Source organism: Triticum aestivum, chromosome 5D (assembly GCF_018294505.1).
Source record: "Triticum aestivum cultivar Chinese Spring chromosome 5D, IWGSC CS RefSeq v2.1, whole genome shotgun sequence".
Lineage (NCBI taxonomy): Eukaryota > Viridiplantae > Streptophyta > Magnoliopsida > Poales > Poaceae > Triticum > Triticum aestivum.
In genome coordinates, this window is record NC_057808.1 from 41,400,867 (window position 1) to 41,416,919 (window position 16,053).

The window sequence follows — 16,053 nt, forward strand, 5'->3', positions numbered from 1 at the left end:
CCTCCACCGTCCTCCACCGCCACCAACTGCGGCCGCCACCCCTCCTCCACCGCTCCCCACTGCGGCCACCGCTACCCCCTCCTCCACCGCCCCCAACTGCGGCCACCGCCCCCAAGCTTCATGGCCGGCAGCCGGCGCGGCGGTTCTTCGATGCGGCCCAAGGACGGCCGTCGCAGCGGAGCTCCTCCGGTAGCGCGGCAGCTGGAGATGCCCTCAGGTTAGTATCAGATTCTATGCCTAGAGTAGGATATTTTGCACAAATGTAGGAACTATGCACAAATGTGATTAAAAGAAGTAGAGGAAGATGGTCCTGTTTATAATGCCTAGAGTAGTATGGAAGTTTGGAGTAATGCCTAGAGTGTTTGTTTGACTTTTAGTTTAACTAAACAAGTAATAAGAGTTTAGTTGCTACTATTCTGGTTTAATTTTACGACTGATGATCATTGTAAATACTAGTAATGTGCTACGGCCAATGTAAATAAGAGTTTAGTTGTCGTCGGTAAGTGGTTTGGCGTGGGGATAAGGTTGTGGATGCTTTGTTTTTGCCGAATGAGCACTCAAATTTTGGTCAGACTATGCGTCAGTACGCTAGTTTTCTGAACTTCCTGTATATGAACATACCTAAAGAGATTGACACCTTCTCTGAAGAATTCAACATCTTGTGAAGGATCAGCACCTCTATGCTTGTGCTTTTTTAGATAAATACTAGAGTAGATCAATGAAACTATATACTTGTGCTTGTTTCCTTGTCAGTGCTATGGCATTAGTAAATGGAACTATATATCTGAGACTTGATTGAGCTATTTGTGTTATTTTTTGCCATATATGATATGACACTTAGATTAGGAAGATTTTTCTTTGGAACTTAGAGTAACCATATATATTTTGTTTTTCAGATTCTGATGGGAGCACTGGTAGTAAGTACCGGAGAGTCCCGACTGGTAGGACCGAGTCGTCCGCCTCCCATCAGGCCCCAACCGAGGCATCGTCATCATCGGATGGCGATGTCGGAGTGGACTTAGATATACCAGATCCGCTCGCTACCGTGTCGGGCGACATGGAGGCCTCGGACGGCTCGGGGTCTACCTCGAGCAACACTTCCAAGAGGAAGAAATCCGGGCGTGGTCCGGGGAAGGTCCCGGAACCAACTGCTGCCAGCAACCATCCTGTCATTTGCCCGACAGGAGAGGGGTAAGCAAGCATTTCATTTGCATCATATTTTGGATGCCACAGCTTTGACACTCACATATGCTTGTCTTTTATATCATGCAGTCAGTGGGAATTTATCCCGACACAACCTAAGGGGGCACGCCCGCCGAACCACGTCATCGGCTCCCTCTTGAGGAAGCACTTCCCTGGATTGTCCAAGCCGGGTGATGACGATCCGCCGTCGCCAGGTTTAACCTGGGAGCATTACCTACACAACAAGGATGAGCATGATGTCACCATGGCCACTCGGGTCATCAGTGCTTTTTTTGTAAGTATCTTCGCTCCGACCACTGCATTTTTCCATATCCAAATCCTTGCTTGCGTGGATGGTGAGAAGATGCCTTATGCTTTCTTGTAGGAAACAAGCACTTGCGTGGATGGTGAGAAGCAGAAGGCGATCAAAGGCATCGTGTAATCTGCCCGAAAGATACTCTCTGACCTCAAGCACACGCTGCAGTACAAAGCCGTGATGCAGTGTCGGCCGCTCGATGAGAAGGGAGAGAAGATGACAAGGAAGACTGCTTGCCAGACCAACATGTCGCGAGAAGAATACCTGTCAGTGGTAAGTGACTACGTCGGTTGCTAGTACTTTGATTCATCCCTCTTGTTCCTCAATTATTCGATTTTGTCTGACTAGGTGAAGGAACCCTGGATGAAGGACGATTGTTGGGAGGCCCTGGTTGACATGTGGTGTAACCCAGCATGGCAGGCGCAACATGTGGAGAAGGGAAACGATCGAGCCAAAATGACAGGCCCGGCTCATGTCCAGGGGAGCCGGAACCTAACCGCTCTCAAGCAACACATGGTATGTGGATTAAGATGTTAATTTTTCGCACGGTGCATCTTCGTTCATTAAACTTGATGGTTAATTTTGCAGGAGGCGAAGGAGGGTCGCCCGGTCCACATCCTGGAAGCCTGGAGAGAAGGCCACAAGGGGAAGGATGGCGCCGAGTTCTGCAGCGAGTCGGCGGAGGAGAAGTGGGGGACCTTCAAAGAGGTCTTCCAGGAGGTGCACGAGCAGGAAGCCGAACCTACGTCCAAGCCCCTTGACCCTGAGCTTCTCATCATTGCTGGCGAGGGGAAGGGCCATGGCCGCCACCTCCTTTGCAACGGGGCGATCGCCACCTCCTCGCATCGCAAGCTGCACGAGATACGTGCGTCGAGCACCAGCTCAACTCCGTCCATACGGAGTCGCCCAACCGCCGTATCACGTGAGATAGCGCGTCTCAAGGTTAGCATCCTAACCTTTCATTATGTCCATGCCTCGAAATAGCACCGTTCCAACCTATATGAGCCTAATGCCATGTTACAGGATTTAATGGCGCAGCGGGCTGTTGAAGAGGAGCAAAGGCGGCAGGCTGAGCAGGAGTCCAGAGAAAAGGAACGGGAAGACACGAACAAGAGGTTGAAGCTGCTTGAGGATCAACTACAGGTAGAACATTATCTAAACTAGAGTAGAAGATTCATTACATAGGGACGAACCACCCTCACGTGACTCTACTCTTATAGGTTCTTATGCAATCTCGAAGCAGTGCAAGTGATGCCCCTCCTCCTCCTCCGGAATGTTAACCCGATGACCTCTCCTCCTCAAGATGATCTATATATGAACAAGTGTACTTCTATTGTGACGTGCACGTGTTTTGCAAGTAGTGACAATATGTATGAATTTGTGACTTGTGTGTGACGTCTACTAGGATAATACATTCGACTTGTGTGTGACAATATGTGGACTATCCCTAATTATGCATATATATGTGGACTAGATCAAATTATGCCTATATATATGTGTGGACTAGATCAAATTATGCCTATATATGATCAAATTGCACTGTAGTTGTTTTTATCTGCAGGGATCAGAAAAGAAATAGCTTGACAGCAGAATGGATGGGAAAGATTTCCGAGAGCAACACTCGGAAAACGATATACTACCAAGAGCTCCTCTCGGAAACATGGTCGTCTGGGAGACACTACTGTTGTGCCACAACTTTTTCGAGAGCAGCTCTCGGAAAAGAAGGAGAGCATTGCCGAGACTAGCTCTCGGCAAAGCTATGTAAACTGTCAGCTCCCATGTGGGCCACGCTGCCCTACTGGTCAGAAGGATTGCCGAGAGCAGCTCTCGGCAAAGATATCGTCATTTTTTTCAAAAATATTTAGCAAGTTATTTAAAACTTTTACTGATAAATGTGACCAGTGGGACCACATGTCAGTTAGAAAGAACACAAAAAAAAATAGGATGTTCCATATGCTTTGCCGAGAGTGACACTCGGCAAAGTACGCAGTAACTGATGGAGCCGTCTGTTGCGAACGGGCATGCCACGTGGCTCCTCTTTGCCGTGAGCGGCTCTCGGCGTCTGCAGGGTTTGCCGTGAGGCAGTGACGGCAAAGATGGCAGTTTGCCGTGAAGGTGGGTTTGCCGAGAGTGACCTTTGCCGAGTGTCCGTGTTTTAGCACTCGGCGAAGAGCATTACACCCGGCGTACGTGAAAATTCCAGTAGTGCGTAGGGACGGCGGATTCGGCCGGCGGGCTGCGCGATAAGCCAACCTGGCTCCTTGCCGGGCGCGTCCCCGTCTGCGGCCAGCGCAGCTCTCGGCCAGGGCTCGCCCAAAATAGCGAAAAGAACATTTATTGTCAATCTAACCCTGTCATCCAAACACCTCTTTGATTAGAGTTAGTTCAGGGTTAGTTCAGTGTTAGAATCTAACTCTAACCTCTGACCGAGTTAGAGTATCCAAACAGGGCCATTGACGAAGGAAACACAACGGTAATACCTAGCGTGGCCTAGCGTCCGGTCTTCTTCTGACTAATCAGAACCGTTGATCTGCTTCATCGGAAAGGGCGCCGCATGCCACAGAGCGCGTGCTAGTCGTCGCCAGCGCATGATGATGCCGCGCCAGAGGTGGACCCAGCCCATGGTGCCGTCTCCAAGGGTGATCACGCTGGATGTAACATAGTAGAGGATCTGGTTACGAACCTCCATGGGCATTTTCAGTGGGAAGGGAAATCCTTCTGCGGCGATTCGACACGCAGCGCAGCTCCTTAGAGGTGCAGACCTGTGTTCTGGTGTCAGGCAGGTGTAGCAGGAACTTGTCAGCTGGAGGCACGCTCGGCTCGCTTGATGTGGCAATCCGACGGCCCGCGAGCCGGCTGATCTTTTAAAAATATCAGTCGGCGGACGCGTAGCACGCCTCATAGAAAAAACCACAAAGATTTACAATATAAAATATATATAGTATACAAATATATTTTATAATGAATCTAATGAAGTAAAATTGATTTTCTAGATGTCGATATATTTTTAAATAGACTTGGTAAAAAATGATAAAGTTTGACTTACAAAAATCCTAGAGCTTCAATTATTCTGAAACAAAGTGAGTACGATGTATCCCCGTCCTGATCATCATATCCCAAAGTTATTCGGCAACTTTGGGCCGTTGGATCTCGAGCTTGATGTGATTATAGCCGTCTGATTTGCCCTTCAGTGATTCCTGGCCGTCAGATAAAAATCGGGTTCGACGTAATGAATAGTAAAAAGCAAATACACTGCGGGATTTTGGTCTTATCTGGCTGAACTTGGGGCCTGGCATTCGTGGGCCGCGCATGTCAGCGACCTTGGCTGTAGGGGTCTCCGGTGATGTCCTTCCGCGGTCAAAGACGAGTGGCCCTGCCTGAAATTCCGCTGCCCCGCCGAGGGCACTCGTGGCATTTCACGTGTGTGGCCATCTAGGAAATGATCAGCGGGCCACAAAGATGGAGGGCCACTCATCATATATCACATTATTAGCAAGATTATTTAGGCCGCCATCTCGCCTTGAAACCACCACGTGAGACTGATGGCATCTGACGTATGTGGACGGTTACGTATGCCTCGAATCTGAGGTCGCTACGGACTCTTACCTTCCACGGCTGCGTGCTCCTCCTCCGATGTGACGCGCTTTCGCTGGTTCCTTTGGGATGGCGACCAGGAAGTACCCATTTGTCGTGGTATGCTCATGGCAGATGCCATAGGTAGGCTTATCGATCGTGGTTGGGGCCAAAGGTTGTCGGTGGGTTCCGAAGGCGAGATTGGGGACAGACGGTGCGTGGCACTCGGTGTACCCAGGTTCGGGGCCCTCCGTGGGAGGTAACACCCCTAGTCCTGCAAAGATCTACTATGAGGATCACAAGAGGGCTACAATGGTGCTCCTTGAGCTGGTCGGATGGAGGAGGAAGAAGAGCTAGCTCTCTACTTCTCCTAGTGTGTGAGTGTGTGTGTTGCGCATGAGCTGAACCGAATGAGAGCAACCCCCCTGCATGGAGGGCCCCCGGGGGGTCTTATAGGCTGCCCCCCCCGGGGGGGTACAATGGTAAAACTGCACAGGAGCGGGGCCCTGGTGTCATCGTTTGAGAGAGGCGGGAACGAGCGTTCGTGAACCTGTCGAGGCAAGAGCCCCCTCGGGGTCTTTTAACAGCTGACGCCCAGGGGACAAGGGGTACTGTAGATGATGATGCGTGACGAGTCGAGTGTGCAGTGTCCACTATTCGTCGATAGTGCACTGCCGCAGGGCATGGCCGTCACATCCGGCCATGTCCGATGTGACGTCGCAGTTGACTTCGGGCAGCCGGCTGGCTGGAGCAGCCGGTCGCGGGCGCGAGCCGGAGCAGCCGGCCCGGGCAGGCAGGCACCCCGTCTGGCTTGTCATCTTGGGGCTACTCGAGGGTCACCCGGTGGGTTTTCGCGGTTGTCGTTGTAGAGTCGTGCGGAGGGTTTTCGCGGCTGTCGTTGGCGTCGAGAGTTATTTTTCTTTTTTTTATAATATCTAGGTAACGTCCCCGCTCGTCTGTGAAACAAAGAGAGGTGAGAGAGAGTTTTTATTTTAATTTTTTCACAGAGATGAATGGAACCGCATGTCAGTGGCATATGGCCACAGTGGTAAAAATGTCCACAGAACGTCCATCTGACCGGACGAAAACGACACGGAAGGGTATTTTTATAAGGGCATCAAACTGAAGAGGGGCAAAGTTGAGCACTGTTTTATTTTAGGGGTAAAGACGTGGCCGGACGAAAATTAGGAGGAAATGGAAATGTCCTTTTGATGAATTCTCTGTGGAAGTACTCATCCTCGCTATGCACTGTGTCTTGTGAATAGAGAATATGGATACTCAATTATCCATTTTCAATTTCATTGTCGATTTTTTTTTTAACTCTACTCTGTTCGGTTTGAGAGAAGGCCTGGAAAGCATACTGCTGGATACTGACCGCACGAACTCGATGGGAAAATAAATGGTCATATTGCTAACCAAAATCTTTCTCCCCGTCGGTGAGCCTCAGCATGAGCGTCCCGGCCCCGGCCCCGGCGGCCACCCTCCGCCACTGGAACCGCCTGATCCAGCTGGCCGCCGCGTCCGGCTCCTACACCCTCTGCCTCCGGCACTACGCCTCGCTCCTCGCCGCGGGCCTCCGCGGCGGCGACGCCTCCACCTTCCCTTCCCTCGCCAAGTCCTGCGCCGCGCTCCGCCTCCCGCGCCTCGGCCGCTCCATCCACGCGCACGCCCTCGTCGCCGGCGCCGTCGGCGACGTCTTCGTCCGCACCTCGCTGCTCGACTTCTACGCCAAGTGCGCGTTCCTCCCCGACGCGCGCCGCCTGTTCGACGAAATGCCCACCACCAGCCGGACCCTCGTGTCCTGGAACTGCATGGTCACCGCGTACAGCAAGGCTTCTCGTCTCGACAAGGCCGTCGCCATGTTCAACGCGATGCGGGGCCTAGGGGTGAGCCCCAGCGGGGGCACGCTCGTCGGCATGCTGTCGGGGTGCCTGGACTCAATGGCCACGAGAAACCTTGGCCTGTGCGTGTATGGATATAGCCTCAAGTCTGGGCTCGACGCGGATTTGCCAGTCTCCAACTCAGTGCTCACCATGCTTGTCCGTCATGGCCAGCTGCATGCCGCGTCTTTCTTGTTTGACTCTATGCACGACAAGACTGTAGTTTCTTGGAGCGCAATGGCGTCGGGGTTCTTGCAGACGGGCGACTTTAACAAAGTGTTTGCTCTGCTCAACCGCATGCAGGGTGCTGGGCACAGATTTGATTTGATCGCGCTGGTTAATCTCGTCTCAGCTGCTGCTCTGTTAGGGAATCTGTTGGTGGCCAAGGGCGTGCATGCTCTTCTCATCAAGAGCGGTTTTGAATCCGAGCAAGATCTTGTGCCATCATTGGTTAACTTATATGCCAAGTGTGGGGATCTTGAGGCTGCTCAGGAGGTCTTCGATGCAGTTCACTGCAAGAATGTAGTGCTTTGGACTTCAATGATACATGGATATGTTGAAGGTAGCCGCCCAGACAAGGCCTTGACAATGTTTGATAGCATGTTGCGCACAGATGTGCAGCCAAATGTGACAACAGTTTCATCAGTTCTTTCTGCCTGTGCTGATTTGGGGTCTGCTAATCATGCGAGAAAGGTTGAGGAGCATGTGGTGGCAATCGGACTGCAGTCACACCTGCGGGTCGCTACCGGACTGATAGACGCATACTGCAAGTGTGGGAGCGTTGAGCTGGCTAGGAAAATATTTGATGCGGTTACCGATAGAGACTTACCTATCTGGAGTGCCATGATTAATGGATATGCTTGCAACGGAGAAGGCAGTGAAGCTCTCATCCTTTTCAGCGAGATGCAAAAAGAAGGTGTTCAACCAGATGCCATTGTCTTTACCCATCTGTTAACAGCATGCAATTATTCTGGTTTAATAGATGAAGGCCTTAGGTGTTTTCGCAGCATGACAGAGGAATATGGTATTGAACCATCTATTGAGCACTATATGTGCATAACTGATTTGCTATGTAAGTCTGGTCAAATTAGTATAGCTAAGGAGTTCTTTAAGAAGATCCCTGTTCAGTTACAGAATCAGGTTTTGGCTCCTATAGTAAGTGCATACAGTTCTCATTGTGCCGATTCTTCGATGGATTCAGTATCAGAGGAATTACTTAACCTGGACCCTCAAGATTCTGGTCACTGTGTCTTAGTGTCTAATATGCTCAGTTGTTTGGGGAATTGGAAGAAGGCGGCAACCTATAGGACGCTACTAAACAAGAAAGGTTTGGTCAAGGAACCTGGAAGGAGTTGTATTGAACTGAGTGCTTAACCATGCTGCGAACACTTGATTCACATACTTTCGATCCTAACAGATGTCATTTGCTCTTTCAAGGTGAGCAGTTGGCACTCTCTGAACAAGCTTGATTATGATGGAAAATAATTTCATGATCTCAAGTTTGTCTGTATTGTGGAGACTATATACTTGGATCGAATATGATTAAATATGATGTTTGGAGGTACTTTGGGTCCAGTTCACTGATTTGGGGTAACAAGAAATGTGGCATCAAACCAGGAAATGTTACGTTGAGGGCTTGAGGCCTCATGGTGGTCAGCTTCCCAGCCAGTGGCCGAGCCAGACTACCGCACCTATGGAACCCGAACAGCGAACAAGCCTAAACTGTTCATCTCTAGCCCCTGTGATGGGACTGTTGCTTATTAGATGTTCACCAGACGAACCTGGGCTGGAGGTTAGTGTTTATAATCTTACAAACAAAGAAAGATGGGAATGCAGCCATTAACGTCTTCATCATAGCATCATGGAATTTAACTAGAGATGGAGCATATGGACTATAGCACTGTCTTAGTGTCTTGCTTCCATACGAGTTGAATTGAAGTTACAATTTGCTTCAATTTTGCATTTGATAATATGTAGATGATGTATATATCAAAAAATTATATTTACTAAGGGCTCTATGATTAAGATTATTACTTCTGTCCATATAGAAATATTTTGAATTAGCTTCTAGTGAGAAACATGGTAACATGTGTAGGTTTGAATTTACGGAAACATTTACAGCAAAATATGACTGTTCATGACTATGATTAAGATTATTACTTCAGTCCACCTAGAAATATCTTGAATTAGCTTCTAGTGAGAAACATAGTAGCATGTGTAAGTTTGCATTTACGTAAACATTTGCAGCAAAATATGACTGCTCGCGCCTTTTGTGTTACCTATAGAGAACACATTAGCTGCCAAATTTTTGAATATCTCTATGGAATGAAGAAGATTACTATCTGCCTTAAAAGGAGTAATTTCTTGTATAAATCAGGTCCTGTTATCATAGAATTGCAAAATCAACTCATAATTTGTTCCAAAGCAATCTCACATTTAGTATTCATGATGTGCATACTAAAATTTACTGTATTGGACTTGGAGGAACAAGAGACCGCATCCTTGTGAACTTTAAATCATAAAACTGCATCTTATAACGACGTCTCATTCAGATTTTTCTTCATGACTGGAGTTTAATTTATGCCGTTCAAGCATATAGTGTACATTCCTTTAAGGTCAAGAAGTCTATTGTGAAGATAAGGCAAGAGAAGGATTGCAACTCCCATTCTGCCAAATATAAAACTGTCGTATTATACCCTAACACAAAGACTCTGCTTGGGCCATGTTTGAAATTAAGGCGGATTATCATAATTTGGTTTGCGTACTCAGTTTTTGTGTGTGTGTGTGTGTGCATACTTTACTGTTTTCTAGAGATATTATGTCTCATGTCTATTTTATACCAACAAAATATAAAATAAACTCAGGGGGCAACCACAACCTAAATTTTGGACATCTATATTCATCAAAATTAAGAACCATCTGACCCTGACCCCTGAAAGGCTGAAACCCCAAGAGCCATGTCTCCAGAACTATTTTTAGAATAAATATTTTGGTCAAGTCTTTTTCAAGCTCCAGCCTTACGTGGTATCGAGTCTTAAAATTACAATCTATTGTCTTGTTATGAGCCGTGTGTAATCGGGAATCTGAGTAACATTTGGTGAGCAAGATTTTTGTACTTATTATTCTCTTCCTTAGTAAACACAAGTATCTTGTTGTGTGCTTACTTCTGGCCTCAGTTGCATCTAATCTCCTGGACTATTTACTAGTAGTCCAGAACCATCTCTTTTTCGCGGTAACTTTTTGCCTAGGAAGCGCCAGAAAGTACACAATTTTTTTGTGGGAGAAGAAACCGAACAAAACAGACAAGGTTGTAACTGGTCAAATCTATCCATACCATGATAACAACAAACTGGTCAATGACCATGCTAACAGTATCAGTTCATTCCTGAACAAATCAAAGTTTTTTTTTAACCTTGAACAAATTAGAGTTTTGCATTTGACAACACGTAGATGTTGTATATATCAAAGTTTTTCTTTTCTAAGGGTTCTATGATACAGATTATTACTTCAGTCCATATAGAAATATTTTGAATTAGTTTCCAGTGAGAAACATAGTAACCTGTGCAAGTTTGCATTTACGTAAACATTTGCAGCAAAATACGACTGTTCATGCCTTTTGTGTTACCTATAGAGAACACATTAGCCGCCAAATTTTTGAACTATCTCTCTATGGATTGAAAAAATATATTATCTGCCTTAAAAGGAGCATTTTCTCGTATGAATCATGTCCTGTTATCGTAGAAATTGCAAATTAACTCATAGTTTGTTCAAAAGCATTCACAATTAGGATTTATGATGTGCGTACCAAAATTTATTGTATTGGATGAACAAGAAAAGGGCATCCTTGTGAACGACGTAAAACTCCCATCTTAATCAGAATTTTTGTTTAGGATAGTCTCATTCAGATATTTCTTCATCACTGGACTTTAAATTAACAGAAAGACTATGCCCGGGCCATGTTTGAAATTAAGGTGGACTATCATAATTCGTTTTGCGTACTCAGTTATTGTATGTGCATATTCTACTGTTTATGTCTCATGTCTATTTTCATTCTAACAAACTATAAAGTAAACTCAGGTTATATAGTTTGTGGAGTACCTTTTCATGAGTTTAGACTTATGTTGCGTATGAAGCTTAACAATATACTCATCAAAATTAAAAACCATCTAACCCTGACCGTGAAAAGCTGAAACCCCAAGAGCCATGCTATTTTTGGAAGGTCAAGCCTTTTTCAAGCTCCAGACCTCCGGGGTATCCGAGCAAGATTTCTTCCTGAGTACTACTCCCTCCGTCCCATAATATAAGAGCGTTTTTGACACTACAGTCTAGTGTCAAAAACGCTCTTATATTATGGGACTATGGGACGGAGGGAGTAGTATGTACATACCAGTATCTTGTTGTAAACCGAGCAGGACCATGCTGACAGTAAATCAGAGTTCTTCTTTTTTGAACTCTGAACAAATCAGAGTTCAGCCATGTAACCATTCAAAATCAGAGTACAAAATTCGAAGGGCTAAAAAGAAACTGCTTCCAAAAGAGCAAAGCGAACTGAGAAGACAAAATTCCAAAGCAGGGGAAAACACCAAATTAAGCATGAGAAGGAAAAAAACATTTAAATTTAAATTAAAAAAATGATATTCGGGATCAGATGGTAAGTCACTGGGGCGCCCCATTGTCGTAACAGGCTTAGTTGGGGCGGACACCCCTCTCGCATTATAGCGAGCTGATACCACTCATCACATCCCTTTTGCTGCCTGAAGGATCATGCTTCTCAACGGCGCACCCGCCCCCTCTTTTATAGCGCCCGGAGGCTCGCCCTCCGCTGCGGCAAGCGGTGTGGGACTAAACAGGCGGCTGTGGCTAGCAGTCGAACTGAGAAGCTCACATGAGTGTGTGGGCCGAATGGAGGTCACAGTGAGTGTGGTGGGTAGCTCACGCCAGCCGTCCGGCCCATGGGCTTGTGAGTCACGATTGATTGTGATTTACGGTGGATCATTCTTAATTAAAAAAAGTTGATTTACGGTGGATGATTCAGTGCATCGTTCATTCATCTTTGAACGAACGAACGGTCCCTTTCTTCAAATGTGCACTCCTTTTTGAAAATGATCGATTACGACCTGCCTGCATTTCAAGGTTGACAAGTTGATTGTCTGTGGTGATTTTATTTTATTTTTCCTCACTTTTCTTTAAACTGCACCAAGATTTGATTCTTTTTACCAGCTGCATCGGAAAAAAATTTTACTCTACAACCTTTAGACGACTGCACCAAGAATTTTTTACGAGTGTCCAGTCAATGAAGGCAATGCAAGGTTCGGTTGTGATAAGACTGACAATGACAATCATCAAACTACTGATATCAGGTGAAAGAAATCATTCATGTTTGGATTACCATCTGCTAATGCCCCAGGTACATGAGAAATTCTTATGCCACCAGTATCATGCAAGATTCCTCGCCAGAAAAGGAAAAAATTCATCGTTTTCGTACGGAGAAAGATAGTGGCAGGGGGAGGCCACAGCAACAGAGTACAGCTCAAAAACATTTGGTTTCCGATCACAAAAAACATAGGTCAGAGGATGACAGTGACAAAATGAAAACCGCGCGGAGAAGACTTGGAGATCCAGCTAATAAGCATTTGTGTTCCACGCGCCTCCATGGCGCCGACGCCTTCGTTGCCTTGCATCTTCTCTCGTTCTGGGTTCTTCTGTGCTGAATGGATCATGACTTGGTAGGTTGATACACCGCCGAATCTGAATGAAATCAGGGCAAAAGAAAATATTAGTAGATGATGACTGTGCAGTTAGAACACCAAATCTGAATGAAGTCGGGGCAAAAGAACATCTTAGCGGATGATGACTGTGCAGTTAGAACATCGGCAACCTTTTGAAAGAATGCAGACAAGAATGATGCATATTGCAGTATATATGGTACTACTGTAGTAGGTGATCTTGTGTGGTGCAGGAAATTGTTAAATAACTCAATTTTTGCAATTAATAGGGCTGCAGCATGATCAATGTACTAATCTTGACTCTCAAGTATTATGATCTGAAATTCCCAACAAAAATAAATGTGATTAAAGGGGGGCGGATCACGGGGACCCCTCCCTTTATGTTGTCAGGTAGAATATGAGACCTTTCTGTGGATTACACACATTAGCACCCCACGGATTCGAACGCTGGTGGGCAAGTTTACCACCGTAAACTCTAGCCACCCAGCTATTACTCGATTCTGAGTTCTAAAGAAGAAAGATAAATCCAAGCAAAAAAATATCATTGTCCCACTGACATGTCGGCTGCCCCACCTTGTTAGTAAGAGAATGGACGGTGCCACAAACATGCAGTGGCATATAAACAATTAATCCAAAAAATGGTAACAGTATCCTGTACCCTGAAGTGAAATGATCTCCCTTCAAAACGAGCCATTCTTGTTCGCCAAAAAAAAAGCTGTTCTTAACTACAACTATAGTCGGAAACTTCTTAGAAGTCACAGTTGCCAAATAAGATACTCCCAAAATATTTTCCTCAAAAGGAATCCAAAATCAGTAGTTCAAGAATAGGTATTTCAGCATGTCTATCAAAATCCCTGAGTTGCCAAATTGGACTGCTGCACACTGCTGCAGCAAGTAGTCTGAATTCAGTAAATCTGCTATTGCATGACCTCTGTAAGAAACATCTCCTAAGGTTGGCTAAATTTAGTATGGTATATCTATTACTTTCTAGAAGTGCTATTCTCTAGGAACTTGGAAGTTGGAATAGCAGTGTACCAGCCCCAATTTGGCAGCTACAATCAGTTTGTTTTCTTGAGAGAACACTCCCTTTGGTTGGCTACTGCTGCTAAGTTCTGAAATTAACTGCTCCATTTTTGGAAATGACTTCGTCTGGACTCTGGAGTACAATTCAAATTCAAATAAACTAACAGCAGCCTATGCATTGAATGACCAATAGCGATTCATGCAAGATTTTTATCTCAGTGTAACAATGACAATGGAACAGGTTCAGTTAAACTACTCTAAAAGTTTATTTAATTTTTGCAGGGAAACAACTCACCTCTACAAGAAGAAATTATGTCTTCCTTTCCTCCTTGAAGTCCCAGAGCTGCAGCCTCCGCTCCGGCGCATTGGCCGCGGCAGGAGCAGCAGCAGAAGCGCTGTTGCCTCCAAGAAAGAAGGGAAACATAGGCGAAGGCTCGGCTGGAGCAGCAGAGAACCTCTGCATCAGAAACGGGTGCTGGGACGGCGGCCACTGTGGCGTCGAGACGGTGTTGGACTGAAGTGTGCTCCTGTCGAAGGCGACAGAGGCATGGTGGTGGTGGTGGTGGCGGTGTTGCTGGTCCTGGGAGAAGGTGAGCTGGGGAATCATCTCGAAGGACATGGGTGCGATGTGTGAACCCGGAGCGGCGTAGTAGGCAAGCGTCGGCTGCTGATGCTGATGCTGCATTGGCTTGTCGGCAGCGTTGGAGCAGTGCAGGAGCTCGGCGAACGTGCCATTGGCACTGCCCCCGTTGTATGCATTGGCTTGGTGAGTGGCATTGTCATTGTCGGCAGGGCCGTTGGCGAGCGAGAGCACAGAGCCCTTGCTGGTCTCCGAGGTGCTGACCTCCGCGGCGTCTTCTGCTGCTGGGGAAGCGACAGGGAGGGCGAAGGAGCAGTCCAGCGACGGGAGACCATCGATGGCGGTGGCGGCGGCTTGGATGAGCCATTCGATGGCCTTGCTGGGCTGGTCGACGCCCAGGCGGTCCTGGATGTCATAGAACTGAATGGCCGTCTGCACCGAGAGCCGGATGCGGCGGTCGCGGAGGCCGCGCGAGGTCACCACCTTGCTGTGCCGGTCCTTGCCGCCCGCCGCAGCACGCGCCACCCGGAAAGTCCGCCACGCATCCGCCGAGTCGCCGCCGCCGCCTACCGCTCGCAGGCGCTTGCAGGAATTGCGGTCCTTGTCTGCCTCTTCCATGGCCCCCTAGCTCATGCCAGTCCGCAGCTTCCTCTGCTCATTTTGGGGTAGGATTCAGAGAAGAAGGAAAAAGTTAGCACCAAACCTTGCAAAAACATTTGGATTTTCTTTTTTCTTGAGAAATGATGCAGCTGTGGCAATAACTCAAGTTCTTGAAGCGAGGTTTTAAACAACAAAACATTCCTTTTTGAGAAGAAAATATAACAGAGGAATTGTAGTTAAAAAAATCTGCAGAGTCAAAATCTGAAACAAATATGCTACCAGTCCATAGCCCACTTGCTCTTATCCTCTGCTAGATGAGCTCTTTTAGCACACAAAAGTTGCAGCTTGTGAAAAAAGCAGCAGCTTTATCAGAGGAATCTGCTACTCTATCTATCTACGTCTGAACATTAGTAGTAGTAGATGATGTTGTTGCATAAATGCATGGCTCCCCCGCCCTGTTCCCCGTCTATACTTAACATAATTAATCAAGGATACTTTACTTAGGGATTCCTCTATATCTAAACCTCCCAATTATGTAGAGTCAAATCTGGCAAGGACGTGGGGGTAATCGTAAGCAGAAAAACCCTAAAATCTGTGGTAAATAAAAGGGAAAACCTAGCTTTACGGGCGCATTACAAAAGCAAAACAGCCCCCAAATCTCAACCGAGTACACTAGCTCTCGCCACCACCATTACTCATCTGCTATCTATTATCAACCAAAGGGGGCAAATCTTTGGAAGCAACGGCGCCAAGATATTCCTGGGGAATGGGAACAAAAATAAAAAGCAAAACCATATCCAAGAGAGGATGAACATGAGCATGGACCTGGACATGGACTCCACAAAGAACCCAATCTCGCAGGGAAAAATGCACGCGCCAGGCGAACCCGGCCGGGCTCCCGCCGGCACAGGCCAAGGACGCGTCGACGGAGGGGGGAGGGCGGAAGCCGGTCGCTCACCTGAAGGGGCGGAGGAGGGGGTCGACGGGGACGGGCGGCGGCGGCGGAGCGGGGACCGGAGCGCGGCGGGTCCGAAACGGCAGGGGCCAGCGCGCAAAAGAGAAGGAGGGGGAGAAGACTGGAGTGAGGGAGTGGAGCTGGAGCTGTAGCTAGCGGGCTGACAGCTGCCGGTGGGCTGGCTTATCGGCTGACGCCTGCCAGGCCGTTTTGCGGAA

The 16,053-nt window shown here is 47.3% G+C and overlaps 2 protein-coding genes and 1 non-coding gene across 4 annotated transcripts; 1 reads left to right on the plus strand and 2 right to left on the minus strand.

Moving 5' to 3' along the window:
- Window positions 1-6,409: 6,409 nt before the first annotated feature.
- LOC123119295 (pentatricopeptide repeat-containing protein At1g11290, chloroplastic) lies at window positions 6,410-8,988 on the plus strand. Its single transcript, XM_044539042.1, has one exon. It carries the CDS (start codon window positions 6,520-6,522, stop codon window positions 8,323-8,325), a length of 1,806 nt encoding a protein of 601 aa, XP_044394977.1. The 5' UTR covers window positions 6,410-6,519; the 3' UTR covers window positions 8,326-8,988.
- A 2,603-nt stretch (window positions 8,989-11,591) lies between these two features.
- Window positions 11,592-11,696, minus strand: LOC123126370 (small nucleolar RNA Z279/snoR105/snoR108). Its single transcript, XR_006461651.1, has one exon. It is a non-coding gene; the product is annotated as a small nucleolar RNA Z279/snoR105/snoR108 (small nucleolar RNA).
- A 616-nt stretch (window positions 11,697-12,312) lies between these two features.
- On the minus strand, window positions 12,313-15,989 carry LOC123119296 (transcription factor PCF8). Of its 2 annotated transcripts, none has more exons than XM_044539043.1 (3): window positions 15,839-15,989; window positions 13,996-14,931; window positions 12,313-12,699 (listed from the first exon to the last, which is right to left on the minus strand). In XM_044539043.1, the coding sequence occupies exon 2, from the start codon at window positions 14,896-14,898 to the stop codon at window positions 14,011-14,013; it is 888 nt and encodes a 295-aa protein (XP_044394978.1). In that variant the 5' UTR covers window positions 14,899-14,931; window positions 15,839-15,989; the 3' UTR covers window positions 12,313-12,699; window positions 13,996-14,010. The 2 variants fall into 2 exon arrangements, with proteins under 2 accessions (XP_044394978.1, XP_044394979.1); XM_044539044.1 differs by having other exon boundaries at window positions 15,706-15,976.
- Between the last annotated feature and the right edge of the window lie 64 nt (window positions 15,990-16,053).

Excerpts from the sequence above, each read along its gene's own strand:
- LOC123119295 (XM_044539042.1), top strand. The coding sequence starts at position 6,520 with ATGAGCGTCCCGGCCCCGGCCCCGGCGGCCACCCTCCGCCACTGGAAC.
- LOC123119296 (XM_044539043.1), bottom strand. The coding sequence starts at position 14,898 with ATGGAAGAGGCAGACAAGGACCGCAATTCCTGCAAGCGCCTGCGAGCG.